The sequence below is a fragment of the Polypterus senegalus genome, chromosome 2 (genome assembly GCF_016835505.1).
Source record: "Polypterus senegalus isolate Bchr_013 chromosome 2, ASM1683550v1, whole genome shotgun sequence".
NCBI lineage: Eukaryota > Metazoa > Chordata > Cladistia > Polypteriformes > Polypteridae > Polypterus > Polypterus senegalus.
In genome coordinates, this window is record NC_053155.1 from 150,216,390 (window position 1) to 150,232,696 (window position 16,307).

At 36.1% G+C, this 16,307-nt stretch overlaps 1 protein-coding gene across 1 annotated transcript in view; it reads right to left on the bottom strand.

Moving 5' to 3' along the window:
- The window catches only part of clybl (citrate lyase beta like), a 333,276-nt gene that overhangs the window by 118,914 nt on the left and 198,055 nt on the right, over positions 1-16,307 (bottom strand). Inside the window, exon 2 of the mRNA XM_039744814.1 lies at positions 5,606-5,816. Coding sequence (XP_039600748.1) covers positions 5,606-5,816 — 211 coding nt within the window. The remainder of the gene's footprint in view (positions 1-5,605; positions 5,817-16,307) is intronic.

Genomic DNA, 16,307 nt, shown 5'->3' on the forward strand with positions numbered 1-16,307 from the left:
TGTGTGTGTATATATATATATATATATATATATATATATATATATATATATGACAGCAACACTCATCACTCACAACAGTGACAAAACAATTACATTGACAATCATGTTACGTTATTTTCAAAATGTTTCCTTTTCTTTTTCATTGCTTCTTTAACACACTACTTCTCCGCTGCGAAGCGCGGGTATTTTGCTAGTAAATAATATATGCATGCATGCATCTAAATTATTGCTTTACCACATTGTACTTTCTTGTCTCTGTCTGTCCTGTAATATTGTGAAGGTGGTTGCATTCTACACCGATCGACTTTGTTAAGCATCTTGTTATTAATTTTGTTGCCGTATGCACTCCTCCTTACTAAACAGATTAAGTTTAAGTAATACACATTGATTAAAGGCTGTCAACTGAATTGTTTGCAATCTGATTTTAACAAAGCTCTCAATTTTCCACTACAAAGGTAACTGCATGTACATGTATGCAGTACTCAAACTTTACAAACATATTTAAACGCATACAGCTTAGCAGAACTTTTAAAAGTCTTTGTTTTCAGGGGTAGTGTGGATGAAAGATGAAAGCAAAGACTAATTTATTTTTAAATGCAAACACATTCGTTTAGACAGAGTCTCAAATATGGGCTTTTGACTAGGCCTGTTCATAACCCTCCATTTCTTCCTTTTGTGTGATTCCTGGTGGATTTTCTAATTTGCTTTGGATCATTGTTGTGTTGAAAGGTCCATTTCTGGTTCATCTTCAACTTTTGGACAGATGGCCTTGCGTTCTATTCAAGCACACTTTGATATGATGGACAATTCACATTTTACTCAATGGATGCAATCTGCCCAGGCCCTGATGCAGCAAAGCAACATCAAACCATAACATTTCCATCACCATGCTTCAGAGTTGGTATTAGGTCCCCATTCTGAAATGCTCTCTTAGGTTTGCACCAACCATGTCTACTAGTTCTGTGCCCAAACAACTGTGTTTTTGATTCACCTGTCCAGATCACATTCTGGCCTTTGACTATATGTTCAATGACAAACTGTAACCTTGTCCTAATGTTCTTTTTGGACAGTAAAGGCCTTTTCCTGGTACACCTCACATGCAGGTCAAATTTGTGTAATCAATTTCTGATTGCAGATGCATACACTTTGATGGCAACTTTTGTAAGAGTTACCTGAATGGAATTGTGGGGTGCTTGGGGACTTCTTTTAATATGAAATGGCCACATTTTGAGCTGAATTTGCTGGGCTGAAAGTAGTTATTTGAAATCTACATCATGTGTAGATGATTTTACATACAGTGGAATGATTGATTTCAAATAATTTGGTGATCGTTTGAATCCCTTGTCAGAGTTATAGGCATCCACAGCCTTCTTTCTGCGGGCTCTTTTGATCTTGGCGTCATGACACTACACATGTCAATAGCAAAAAGAACACCAGACCCTAGATATCTGTGTTTAAATATGACAGGCTCCACCTACATACTCTCTAAGGAGGATTTAATCATTGGCAACTTAGCTGGAACACATGACTCAATTTTTATAGATCTGGTGATAAATGTAAGGATGCAATTACTTCTTCCACATGACAATGCTTCATTTTTGTTAATTTAAATAATGTGTATTTTTTCAAGGACTAGGGGGCTCTGCCCCCTGCTCACTTTGCTCACCAACCCCCAGGTGGGCGCTACGCGCTAGCCACTTCAAGGCTCTGCTACTCGTGTATGGGGAAACAGATGTACAATTTAAATAGATTGTTATTTTCAATGGGAAATTGTTACACATGCACAATAGATCAAATTTTTTCACATTACAACAATTAACCATAATTAAAAGTAGTAAAACGTAATAAACTCAAAGAAAATTATGTTTCATGTTGCGTTATACAGATTTGAAATTAACATGCAAATACTTTTTAAAACTTACACTTTTACTGTAAAACTTCAGTAAAAACAATATTTGGAATTAACTTTTAGTCAAAAATCGCAATCTTGATTCTGTGTTTGGAGTTACATCGTGACAACGCAACATATAACTGCTCGTGAGTGAATATCGTTTCTTTCTAACATATAGACCACCTTTTTAGATTGTTTGTCCCTGTGATTTGTTAATTGTCATAGCAAAAGGTATTCTAACGGGAAACTGTAAATGTTTCAATACGAACGGCATATCAAGATCTCCTTTGGTGTCTAATGTTATCCGTGGAAGATGTACTACATTACCTTTCTTGTCACCTGTTAAAACTTTACATGTCAGAATTGTTCGACCAATTTTGAATAAAACTAATCTATTACATAGCCCATCACTCATACATAAATTACGCAACAATATTACAATACATGCTTCTTTCAACAGTAATTTGCTGGTGGAAGACCAGACAGTGTTAACAGTTGTAGATATTCTACGGGATATTGTAAGTTGATGTTTTCATCTTCCACACAATCACCACCAGCTGTTTCAGCATTGTCTATTGATACGCATTTAACCAACGTGTCGTGTAACCGATCAAAAATTTTCGCGTTAATTTGTTTCTTGGTGCAAGGATTGTCCGTATACTCATTTCTTCTGTTAATATCCCTTCGGGATGAAATTCTCCAATAAGATTTGGACATAATAAGATCTTCTTTTATTGAGAATTTAAAGTGAGGAAAATGTAAAAATTATAAGAGCTGACAGCGCAGGAACTGTATCTGACAAAAGCAATCACACGAATGACAGGCGAGAGGATCGTTGGTGTGGTTGAAAATGGTTGAGAGGACAGCGGGACTTGAAAAAATCTCTTGACAATAGTCTCATCTTGTCTCAAGATTTTCTTTTATAATAGAGAGATATCACCTTTGTCTGTTGGTGTTGTATGGATGCACATCTAACATTTGCCTGTTCAAATATGTTTAAAAAGTCAAAAGTTTCCAAAAAATGTACTTATTTTTTCACACATAGTACTTGAATTACTCTAAGGGGGATTTTTTTTGTACGGTCTAAAACTGGTTACTACTAGTATAAAAATAAATATTTCACAATAAGTTAGCACCTTTTAGAAAACAGTTTTTCGAGCTCTACTAATTGAAATGAGTTCTATAATAATAAAAGAAAACTTTGTGCTGCTGAGGAAGATGATCCCAGTACCACAATATGCATGGACTAAAAATTTTTCGTAGGAATACTTCCCCTTAATTTCAGTTTACCCTTCTTTTGTCAGTAGGTACGCCTTGACCTTTTTTTTTTGTAATGTGTATTAAATGCCTGAAAAGTCATAATCAATTTTGTCACGGTTCTAAAGATCTATGAATAGGAAGAAAAGGAAACTAGGATTATTTGCTCAGCAGAAACTGTCACTTTTGATGAAAACTCCTCTTTTTGTTGGGTAAAGTGTTTCAATTTTATCTGCAAGCTTGTTTTCATGTTAATGGTATTTCCCTGCTACAACAGGCAGATGAATTGCAAAGACCAGTTGCGTTGCCTATTGAGCGAATGAAGGCCATATCCTAATACCATTTTCTCTTTTCTCTTATCAAACACTGGTTAATATTCCACAGTAAGATAATCCTATACAAGCAGAACTCAAACTGTCAAACACCCAAAAAAGGATATTTTTATTCAATTAGTTCTTGTAAAGGTTTTATCAAGTGTCACAGAGAAAAAAATATCTTGACATTTAAACATAAAATAAATGGAGATAGCATTAGAAAACAGAAAAATAAAAAGAGAAAGAAGGTGGAGAGGGGCTTCTCTTTTAGCAGCTGGTAATATGGCTTTTTCATTAGTCCAGTGCCTCATTCCGCTAGTTCATTACATCTCAAGTATGTGCGTAAAAAAATTCTATATTGACTAATAACAGCATCTATACATATCAGATCTCACAGGATGTCTGCCTTGCAAACTAGTGGATCGTTAAATGATTAAAGGTTTGTCCTCTTTTCAGACTGCAGTACTGGAAACATTTTGTCTAAGTATTCTGCAGAAATGATGTTATTATCTGCATAACTACTGTTTACTTTTCAAAATTCACTAGCAGCATAACCTGCAGATCAGGATAAACTGGTAAGGTAGCTTTATTGATCTGGAAAGCCATTTCTTACAGCTTTAGGAAGGATCCACCCCACAAAGGTTGGTTTTTTGAATAACAATGGAGCAAATCAAAAAGAAAAGAACTGTGATGACCTTATATAAGTAGTCTATCCAGACTGGACCTTTAGTATACTTCTGATGGAGAAATATAGCTTTTGGACATATTACACAGATGAAAAGCTTTTATACTTTGCAAATAGCATCAGTGTAAATCTTGAAATGAGACTTGAATGAGAATGTGCACTGAAATAAAAATTGCCTACATATGAAATTCATGCAGGGTATGTTTACTCTAGCAGTTTCATCCAAACTAATTTGGATTTTTGTTTTATTGACCATATATCTGTTTTTTTACCCTATTCTTTAAACAGCAAATTGAATCAGATCATAAAATCAGATGCAGGTTTGAATATGAAAGTCTAGTGAATTTCGATTCAAGCACTTAGAATGTAATCTCTGTTTGGATGCTTAGACAGTAAATAATGTTTCTATGTTATTGGTGGGAGCGACAACAGCTGTAATAGTGCATGCTCCTAGCTAAAAAAACAAAAAAAATGGTGTCAACAACAATGAATTAAAATTTCTTGAAAGTACAGTTCACTTAATCTATAGAAGGCAGCATCTTAAGACCAGTTTGGAAAGGATTGATAGCACTGTGCTAGAAAAAGAAGATGAATATTAGAGAAATGAAACTGTACCAGTATTCAAGTAATCATATATTTAGTGCCAAATAAAATATCAAAGAACCATGATATTCAGCCTATTGTTTTTACGATCTCATCTTTGTTCACTCTTAGTTAAACATGTTATATGTCTGGACTCTCGTTTATTTGCAAAGGCTGGTCACTTCAGGACATTAATAGGTATCATCCAAATATAACTAATAAATAGTCAAACCAAACACAGCATCTAAAAGAAAACAATGGGATTATTTATAATCTTGCTGTGCTGTTTAAACATAAACAGAAAGTATTAAGCAATACGTGGGTAGAATAAATTGTATTAAAGTAATTTTAATGAAGGAAAAATCATGAGACTATCAAATTTACTAAATAACATTTTATGGATGGGTAACCGTGTTTAATTAAGAGCTAAATGATGGCTTTATTTAGTTAAATTTAAGAAGTTCAAAAACATTCATCATCATCTTACTGCGCTTTTCCTTATACAGTGAAACATAATGCAGGTATTATTCATTTTCTGGCATTACCAGAGTTTGGTATATCAATCTGCAAATTTCTTCCACATTTCCATCCACCCATTCTCTTGAGCAACTTACAGTGACAAAATCGTAAAAGTTCCCTTTTTGGCAGCTAGGTTGGACACAGCATGCTGGATTAACCCTTTCTACAACTGCTGGGCTAATTTTTTAATCTACATTTACACCATTTTGGTATTGTGAGACAGATGAACTTTATCTCTGTGTGAAGACCTTTATCCCACAAAAAAAAACAGTCTGTTCCATGGTCTGTTACTACAGTGAAAATGAAGGATAACTTTCTGATTTCCCCATATATTTTAACAAGGATGTAAAGTATTACCTTTTTGTTAAGGGCCACACCATCTTCACAGTCAAATACTGCACAGTCCACATTTAGAGAAGGCAGCTTGCACAGCTTTCGCACGTCATTTCCTGGCACATATAGCACAGCACGTCTGGGAATGTATTTGGATTTTGGCAGTGTGTGCTGAAAGCGATTATGGCTTAGAAACTCCAGCCTGATGCTACACAATAACCAAGGAGAACAGCCCCTAGAAGAATAAGATATATTTGCATTGTTAAATTATATTATGCTTGCTTTAATAATACATATAAATCAAAAAAGGAATGCAAATTTTTTCTACTTACTACAACCACAACCTAAGGCAACTTTTTATCCATCCATTTCCTAAACCTGCTTGTTGCATTAAGAGAGGTTAGGTTGGCAGGCAGATGTATTCTTTCAAGCAATGAGTGTAAGCTTACTTCTGGATCACAGACACACAGGGGCATTCCCACACTCACTCATGCCTGGCAAATTTTGAGTTGGAAAACTATACAAACATTTTTGTCTAACTTTTCTGGGGAAACCTAAATGTTGTAGCTGCATATATAAACACATGCAGAACAAGTAGACATGCTTTGAGTGGACAAAGAGTTTAGCCCAAGTTTGGGCGGCCATATGGCAAATTCTAGAAAGCTGATTTTTTCTGAGGAAGTCACTTGGATGAGTGATGTAACGTATCTCCCTGGAAAAGAACTATGTCTAGATGAACTGAATCAACTTTCTAGAATTTCCTTAGCTGGATTATTGAGCATGCATCGAGACATATGGCAAATTGATTTTAGCTACTGAAGAAATCCTTATAGAAATGTATAAAATAAAAGCATTTATTCAATACATTTTAGGAAAAAAAATAATTGAAAGATGTAAAGTATTAATAAATAGATTGTAAACAAACTCATTAAAAATTAATTCCAGATTCACATTTGTAAAACACACAGTGATTAGCTTGTGTAAAAACATTGGTGCTTGCATTCATTATTAGAGCGCTTTGCGAATAATGTTGTTTAATATCAAAAACACAAATTTCAATGGAAGTCTGCATTAGACAGACAGACAGACAGATAGACAGACAGACAGATAGATAGACTCAAGGACTTAATAAAATGTAATAAACTAATGGTTATCCTATCCATAAAAACCTACTAAAGTCATTACAGTAGATAAAAGGATTGAAAAAGTACATCATACAAATATGCAAATAAAAAATTAACACAATTTATTGGACTGAATTTTACAGAACTTTTGTTTAAAGAAAGGAAAAAGGATACAGCAAAACCTCAAACAGTACAAAGCATCTGAACAGATTGGTACAAGGCAAATAAAATTTAAATCCACCTATTAGGAAAGCTTCAGACTAGACGTAATGAAAGGCTCTGACAAGTACAAAAACAAACCTTTAAACAGTATTTAGCAGTGACAAAGGAACAAGTGAAAGTCTTTTTTCCCTTCCCACTTTTAACTCTTGTTTGTAAAGTTTGTTTCCCTTCAGTTCTCTATTCAGCTGCATGTGCAGTAGTGACCGGCGCTTTGCAATTCTTTATCTGAGACCGATCACAAACAATTGTCCTCTAGTCATTCTCACTGTGAGGCTTAGCTGATCCAGCTGGATGAATCTGTTAAGAGACACGAAGTACCACAAGTATGGGAGGGGAAAAAAGAAAAAAAAATCCAGAAAATAATTAAAGTGCAAGCAACAAAGTGAATCTACATAATACTTTCCTCTAATTAACATCAGGGAAAAAAGAAGCTGTTTGCTGTAAACACCAGGCGAGCCTATGCAAACATTAGCAGCTCACAACTCCGCCAAAGAGTCTTGTTCACACCAAGCATGGGCCTAATGAAATCAACCTTCCTACCAATTTTATTGGTACAGCTGCCGAGCATGCATTTTATCACACATGCTAATAATTGCAGTTATGGTGCCCACATTTTAATTATTTGTTCTATAGGCTTGGTTCTCAAACAATTAGTACTAATGAATGGTCAAAATAGCTGGGATCATATATGTCTAATTACAGCAAGGAACAGTTCTCGCCTGCATGTGCATTTCAATTTACCTCTGAGGGATAATGTTTGTTGATTGTATTTCTTTATGCTAGAAGCGGGGAAAGAAAAAAAAAAAACAAAGTGCTCACTAAAAAGACGGGGGAAAGTATTCCCTTTCCTGCTTTTGTTCTCACAAGAAGCTAAAGTCACTTCAATAGGCACTTAATCCTGTCATCCACGCTTACAATTGCCTTCCAGTATCAATCAAGCAGAATCTGAACTAAGATGATGCAGCTATATTGTGTAATTAAAAGCAATTCAGGTAGTTATTGCTTAGGGCACTTTGCAGGTCCAAGTACTTAAAGTGGCTCTGTGGGGATTCTAAATGCTGTAGTGTTTAAATTTGGTCAGTAACAATATCTCACAAGGGGAAGGGGAGGAATATGCAAAACCCTCTCTTGGTGTGGATTGTGAAACAGAAAAAGGGGAGGAACCTACCGACACTTGAAGGACAAAAACCTACAGCACCCATATTGATGGGGAAACAAAAAAAGCAAACAGCAAAATTAGAAAAAAAAAAGTGAGGATGGGAAGAAATAAAAGGATCTAAATGAAGTCTTCCACATTCAATGAATACTGCTGCGGGGGGAATGTTAAAAAGCCATTTAAGTGCCCACTTGAAAGTCGAACGAATTATAATGTTACAGGGAGGTTTCAAAGCTATTCACGGTAAAAGGATGAGTGGGAGATGGTAATTAAAGAAGAGATATTAACATATTTAACAGAAAATAATTAATGAGATTAGGGTCTTTGTATGCTGTGCTTAAGTTACCATTAAGACACCTGGAAATATGTATATCAAAGGGTCACTTATAGTATATCTACACACTGAGATTATCAATGAAAGATAAAACAAAAAGGTACAGTGTGCATGTTGGAGGTGCATTCATGTTTGCTCAATCTTCTAGCTATAATCATCAGGATTTTTTTTTTTTATAATTCTGCTTCATAATGGAACACATGGACCACTTCATCACAGAAGACATGCCACTGTGATAACAGTGGTTGTTCTTATATCATTAACCAGGTAGCACCAAAACAAAATTTCTAATTTCCATAATGTCGCCAGATATAAATAAGAATTAGTTTGCAGAACAGTGGCTCGCACTTCTTTCCATTAAATGTGCAACAAAGAACATGGAATAATTGACCAACTAATTGATTTGACCTCTACAGTTACATGTTAGCCAAAGGCACAAATGTAGACCAGCGGTGACTTTAAGACATTTAGTTTCCAAAAGAATAAATGGAATTTATCTAGCCATTCATTTTTCATCTCCAGTAGGAGTGCAGGAAACTGGAGCACAACAGCATTGGCCGGAACACAGGATTCAAACCTGAATGGGACACCAGTCAATGTAATTAATTGGTTATTAACTAACAGTGGGATCAATGGTGGCAAAGCACCACAGCTCCAGAGACCCTTCTGACTGGATGTTTCTCCATATGGTTTGGTTTTCCTCCCACATCTCTAAGATATACAACTTTGGTTAACTGGTGATTTAAAATTGGCTTGACAGACAGACAGACAGACAGACAGACAGATAGATAGATAGATAGATAGATAGATAGATAGATAGATAGATAGATAGATAGATAGATAGATAGATAAACATTCAATATTAGATAAACAGTTAATCCAACCTTTGCATCTTTGGGAAACATGAGAAAATCATAGTATCTGGGGGTTAAAAAAGCTGTATAAATGCAAAGTGAAAACATACTGGTGCCCACGCTGGGTAGCCAAGAAGAGAAGCACACTCAGATCATTTGAACCATGTTTCAACATCACTGATCAATGTACCACCTATAAAAGACATTTTAAATTTCATATGCAACAGACAAGTCAACTTATGTCAAAGATGACATACTGCCAGAGAATTCTCAGTGATAAAGAGAGAAATGTGGGTAGAGTATCTCAAAACTACCTATTTGTGAAAGATAAGAAAGCAAAGTAATGCAGACCACAGCCCATAACATTTGTTTGTGGTTGTAGAGCAAGTAAAGGTTTTCATTTTCGGCCACAGAAAACTGCCACTGAATTATCATCATGGGAATTGCTGTAAGTTTTTAATCAGGGGCTGACAGCAAAGGAAACCAACACTGGCATTACGATTTCCCAGAGCCATTACACTATAATGTTTTACAGAACATTCTGCGGTTCCCAATTTAGGATATCATTTCACATATGCTTGGAATAAGCAAAAGAAAACTTTGGCTGGAACACAGCAAATAGATTAGGGAAACAGCCATCCAATGTACACATTATCCAGACAAAGTTATTATAATGCCTTAATTAAACAAATTTTAGCATTCTGAGCAGATTTAATTTTTATACAACAAACACAAAAAATCAATAAACCTGGTACTGATTCAAATGTACATCTTTCTTATTTGAAATAAATGCATTTTTTAGCCACTGCCAGACTTAAATATTCAGAATTCATGCTTAATTTAATGTAACCATGTACGTCATGAGTAATTTGATGCAATTTGGGAACATGCTTGGTGGCACAGTGTCATAGATGTTAGTGTGACGGCCTCGCAGATCTGATGTTTTGGGCTTGAGTCCAACACGTGGTTGTTTGCTATGTGGAGCTTGCGCTTGCACTCCATGTCTGCATTGTGTTTCCTGTGGGGCTGGCTACTGGTCTTCCTCCTTCACCCCTTAACATGTGCATGTTAGATTGATTGGTGATCACAAATTGGCCCTGGGTGAGAGTAAGCATGGCTGTGCTTCTGGTCACATGATTTCTGAATGATTATAAAAGAAAAAGGAACAGAAGGCCAGGTTGCATATGGCCTCCACACAGCATGAGACTCAATTGGATGAAATGTCCCAGACAGCTGTTTATCATAGAATGAAGAAACCATACTCTGAATACTTGGGCCAAGACCCTGTGATGAAAAGAAGAAGAGTGAAACAGACAGTTTATACATAAGAGCTCTGGCTCAGATAACTGGGGCAGAGAAGTTATTTGTAAATAGTTTCTGTTGTACTACTGTTACTGTCTTGTCTTATTTTAGAGAGGAAGAAAATAATTAAAACAAAACCATATGGCTTATCAAGGAGTTCATGTTTTAGTTGGAAGAATCACCAAAAACCAATTTTTCACAATTTAAACTCACACACAATGAAAGATCATCTATGGAGAAGACTCCGCATGGATGATTTATTCAACTTTTATTACCACTGATACAGAGTATGAAGTTCCAAACACCAAAATGCAGTCCTGACAGTTAAAAGCTTGACCTTGCTCTGGGAAAAAATTACAATGTAAAAGTAAAACACAGACATGATATTACACAGTCACATATTTAATATGCTGTCTGTATGGTGTCATTGTAGCTAGCTCTGCCCTTTCACAACCAAGGTGGGTTTCTGCTTTTTGCCTAAAGCTGCTAGTTTTAGCTGTATGTCCCATGAGTCAGTGATAAAGGAAAGGACTTTCAAAAAATGGATAAATGGACTGATGTATGGCTCCGATTAAAAGACCAGTTAATGTGCATGTTCTTAAGCAGTTTTTAACTTTAGTCAGCCCAAGTTAATGCACACACAAGCATATTATTATATAGTGTAAAACATGGTAGGAGTAGTCAACAGAACAAAACACAATATATTTTTGGACCATGCCCCACCTCATTTTTTCTTACCAAGACAATGTTAAATTAATATTGTTGCTATCTGCTTTTGTGAAAGTCTAATAACTCTTTAAAATGATTAATAAAACATTAGGTTACATTACATCATAAAAACATGTATCTATCTGTTCATTTATTGCCTACAGTCATTTCATTTTAAACACAGAGCCATGTCAGTGGAGCGTATCTCAACCCCATTGGGCAAAAGGCAGGAAGCAATTCTAAACAGGGTATTGATCCATCGTAGAGCACAAGTTCACATTCACTCACACCGAGACAATTTAAAGTCACCAGTTAGTATTACTGGCATGTCTTTGAAATGTGGGGTGGGCTGACGACTGAAGAGTAAAACAAGAGTGACTACACATAGACATGGGAAAGACATGCAGACTCCATACCAGCAGAGAAATATTATATTTTAAGAAAATGTAGTAATTAAAACATTTTCCATTATTTATTTTTCTTTTTTGAACATAATAATTAAGGAGAATACAATACTAAAAATACAATTAACAGTATAATAAATGAAGCATTGATACAAGTATAAAATCCTTGCAGTTTAAAAATCTGGAGGAGTCATGACTACGTATGCTTATGAAAAGCTGCACTATTCTTTGTGTCAATTTCAGCCCTCTGTCTGGACTTACACATATGGCCACAAGAACCCATTAAAGGTAGGGATCAGGGTGGAAACTGTAACACAGCAGTATAGCAAAAGATCAATAAGAAGAAAAGCCACAAAATGAGTACAGAGAAAATAGCTCTAGTCAAAGCAACATTACTATGCCTTTTAAAGGGTCTGTGATGTCACTAAAGTGGCACAGTCTGATGCCACAGGCAATACTGGAGCTGCTGAGAGGCAAAGACAAAACAGGAAAAAGCACAAGAAGTAGGGAAAAAAAATCACAGTCTCCAACCCAACAAAAATGTTTACTGGCAATATTTTCAACATCTTATGTTGAAAAACAACTCTGTTTCTTCTTGCCCGTGCGAGCAGAATCTTTGGAATCAATTATATAATTTCTGGAATTCTTTTTGCATTAAGTAAACCTAAAAGCCTTACTTTGCACGTGCATTATTGTTATTTGTTTGCTGAGGTTTCCTGGAAATGCAACAGAGTGCTGTTAATTGGATACCACCATGGCTACAGCTCTGTGAACTGAAACAAAAATATCATACCTGCCCAACCTACCTTACTGGACAATGGCAGCACAGTTAGCACAATAGAGTATGCATGTTTACTGTAGACACAATAAATATTATGATCAGTGACTGAAAGATTGGTTGCCATTAATTTTGTGAAACCACACAAGCCATTTATTCTGTAATTGTTCTTCCACAAGGGTCATGTACATATTACAAATATTAAAAAATACATGTCTTGCTCAAAGTCATGTAGTAATCACACCCACAGGTTAACTCTCATTGGACCTCCACATCTCCCTAGTCTTATTATTCCATTATTTGCAACAGGAGTCCAGGCTCCTTTGCTAAAAGATGCAATCTTTCTGATTATGACTGGTTAGTCTGGATGAGGATTTAGACAGCACCTTTAGGATTTAAAAAAAAGTTTAAGGGACTTACCCCTTAATGACACTAAGGGCATCAGGCCACTCAATTACAATTTCACTTGTGGTACTGATTTATTTGAGCGAATCCGAGAGAGACGCAGCGGGCTGAGAGGAGGGAGGCTGGACCCTCCTCAATCCCTCGCCTGCCTCGGGCGTTTCTTACTTCCGCTTAGCTAGCGAACGAGAGAACTACATAACTGATTTTGATTGCGTTTTTATTCTATAATTTGCTAGAACATTCCGGTTAATTTTGCAAGCTTCTGTCATTGTGCTAAGAACCATAGTTCGCTTGCAGGAGTGATATATTTGCACTAATCTGAGACAGAAGCTTTGGGCCGAGATGAGGGTTAAGTGTGTTGTCAGGAGTGGGAAGCGGGCAGGGCCCTCCTCTCTGTCCTGTTTCCTATTACTATGCAGGCAGAGCCTCGGGGAACAACTAGTCCAAAAATAAATATGCTGGACCTGTGCTCAACCTTTTTATCTTATTTGCTGTTGAATCCTATGGAAAAAATTATTACACATAGGGCTCTGTAACCGTAAGGCGCTATTCAATGGGTTGAGGCTGATTGCTGATCTTCATGGAATGTCTCTCAAACAGACTACTGTACTTGCAAACCTGTTTAAAAAAATAAATAAAAACACACCACGGGGGTCCTCAAGTTGCAAAGTCTTGACATACGACGTTTCGAGTTTACAACGCTCGTTCCCATAAAAACTTAAAAAAATTGAGACGTTGAGTGTTTCGGCTTACGCTATTAGCGTCGTACTTACAGACTATGTGTATGGAGGAATATTTCGGACAAATAAATGCGTAAATAAATAAAAGTACTGTGAAATGTGAGCATAAATAAATAAATGTGTCATGAAATGAGAGCCTTAATAAATAAATATGTCATGAAATGAGAGCATAAATAAATAAATGTGTCACGAAATATGTTTTTCGTTGCTTATTTATTTATTTCATTTTGTCCGTAACATTCCTGCAAACCGTCATGAAATACGGCTTGAAATAAAACTGTCACTTTCACTCGTCAAAGTTGAGAGGGTGGGCTCTAACACGCCCTCTTGTTACTGATTGGTGAATCGATAGCACAAGAATTAATTAGAAAAATGCTTACTACTGCCGATGAAATGGATTCTACCGAAGATATTACGTATTTCAGAGAGAGAATTGTACCAGGATTGGTTCCTGCCTTGTGCCCTGTGTTGGCTGGGATTGGCTCCAGCAGACCCCCGTGACCCTGTATTCGGATTCAGCGGGTTAGAAAATGGATGGATGGATGGAATTGAAGATTTATCGGAAGAAATTACAATGTTGGCGGCCCTTTTAGAACTGAGTATTTGACCCTTGTTTTACGAGTATAAAGTCAGTTGCATATTCGCAGCTACTTTTTCAAACAACTGTACAGCTCTGATCAGTGGTAAAGTTGTTCAGTTCAAAATATTAGTTGGAGCTGCTTTAGGCATTCCATTTCAAAGTACCTAAACTAATAGAGCCGTTGCAGCTTACCGTATATCAAACTGGCTCATTCGCCTTGTGATCGTCTTCTCCGATACACCATATAGATCTGCAATCTGTCGTACTTTTAAACCGCAGAACAGAAGGTGTTCTATTGACTCAGCTGGAATGTCAAAGGATGGACGTCAAGAGCAGGGAACTGTGTCACCTGAACTGGAGTGTAGTAGAGTCCGTTCCACCTGTTCTTCGATAATTTCAAAAACAGTTTCATCTATATCGGAGTCTAAAAGGGCCGCCAACATTGTAATTTCTTCCGATAAATCTTCAATTCTCTCTCTGAAATACGTAATATCTTCGGTAGAATCCATTTCATCGGCAGTAGTAAGCATTTTTCTAATTAATTCTTGTGCTATCGATTCACCAATCAGTAACTAGAGGGCGTGTTAGAGCCCGCCCTCTCAACTTTGACGAGTGAAAGTGACAGTTTTATTTCATGACGGTTTGCAGGAATGTTACGGACAAAATGAAATAAATAAATAAGCAATGAAAAACATATTTCGTGACACATTTATTTATTTATTTATTTATGCTCTCATTTCATGACATATTTATTTATTAAGGCACTCATTTCATGACACATTTATTTATTTATGCTCACATTTCACAGTACTTTTATTTATTTACGCATTTATTTATTTATTTCATTTTGTCCAAAATATTCCTCCATATATGTGGGCAAACTAGTTTGGTTGCACGCAATGGAAGAATATGCAGTAATGCAGCGTATGAGTGAGGGAGTTGGCAAACTAGTTTGGTTGCGCGCGGCATAAGTGTTCTGTTTGTATTGCTTTGTTTGGTGACTGTTTGGCCCTTATCATGGCTCCAAAACGAAAGTCAGAGTCTTCAGATGGTAGTGCTTCGAAGAAGAGGAAAGCCATCAAAATGGATGTGAAATTAAACATTATAAAGAGATCAGAGGGAATAAAGGTAAGGAATTTTTTTAAACTCATTTTTTCTATTACTACAGTACAGTATATGTATATCCTTCCTTTTTCTGTGGCTTAGTTGTGTTTTAATGTTCTAGATTATGATTTTGCAAATGTGTCGGGATAAGTAAGTGACTTAGGATAGGGTGTGTTTCGACTTACTCCAAAATTCAGGTTACATCACTGTTGTAGGAACAGAACTGTGTCGTAACCCAAGGACCCCCTGTATTGTCAATGCTAATTATTGTCCATTAAAGTCCAATAATAGGACCATTTTTTCTTTTTACACAGGAAAACTGGCAAACCTCCTCCTTGTTTGGTGCTTAATAATACACATGAAAATATTACTACTACTACTACCAGCAGTGACTGCAATGCTCCTTGTGACATTAAACATACATACTTCACAATGTAGATGTTGATATAAAAGACTGCGAGTTCACAAAAGTTTGTCTTTTCATATTCATTTCAAAGACTGCAACACTTCATGAATCAAACTCTCAACAAATATATCAATAAATCTGTTGTTTCCTGTGCAATGAAAAACTGTTTATTTTATATTATTTTTGTTTTCTATGAAAAAACACAGATCTGAACCGCACAGACAAAAATCGAAACAGTTTGTAGCATTCATTTTTTTTTCTTCTTGTACAGCATTATACCGTTGTATAATAGATTAGTAAAGAGAGTATCTGATCTAGCTTTTTAGATTGGATGGTGCAAGTTTCCATCTGTATAAGGGGTAATAAAATGAAGCCCTGCCCCTTTCCACAGTTTCATGCAGTATGGGAGCTGAGAGAAGGCCACTTGATTACCTTGAGATAATCACTTTATAACCAATCCCGTCCCTCCCCCATCAACCACAATGAAGGTTTGTTTTTCACCAAATGTAAGGCTAATAAATAAATAAATAAGAACTCAATACATTCATGTAGGTTTGACTAATGCTGATTAATCTGATTGTTTAATGTTCTGCATAAGGACACTTGCAA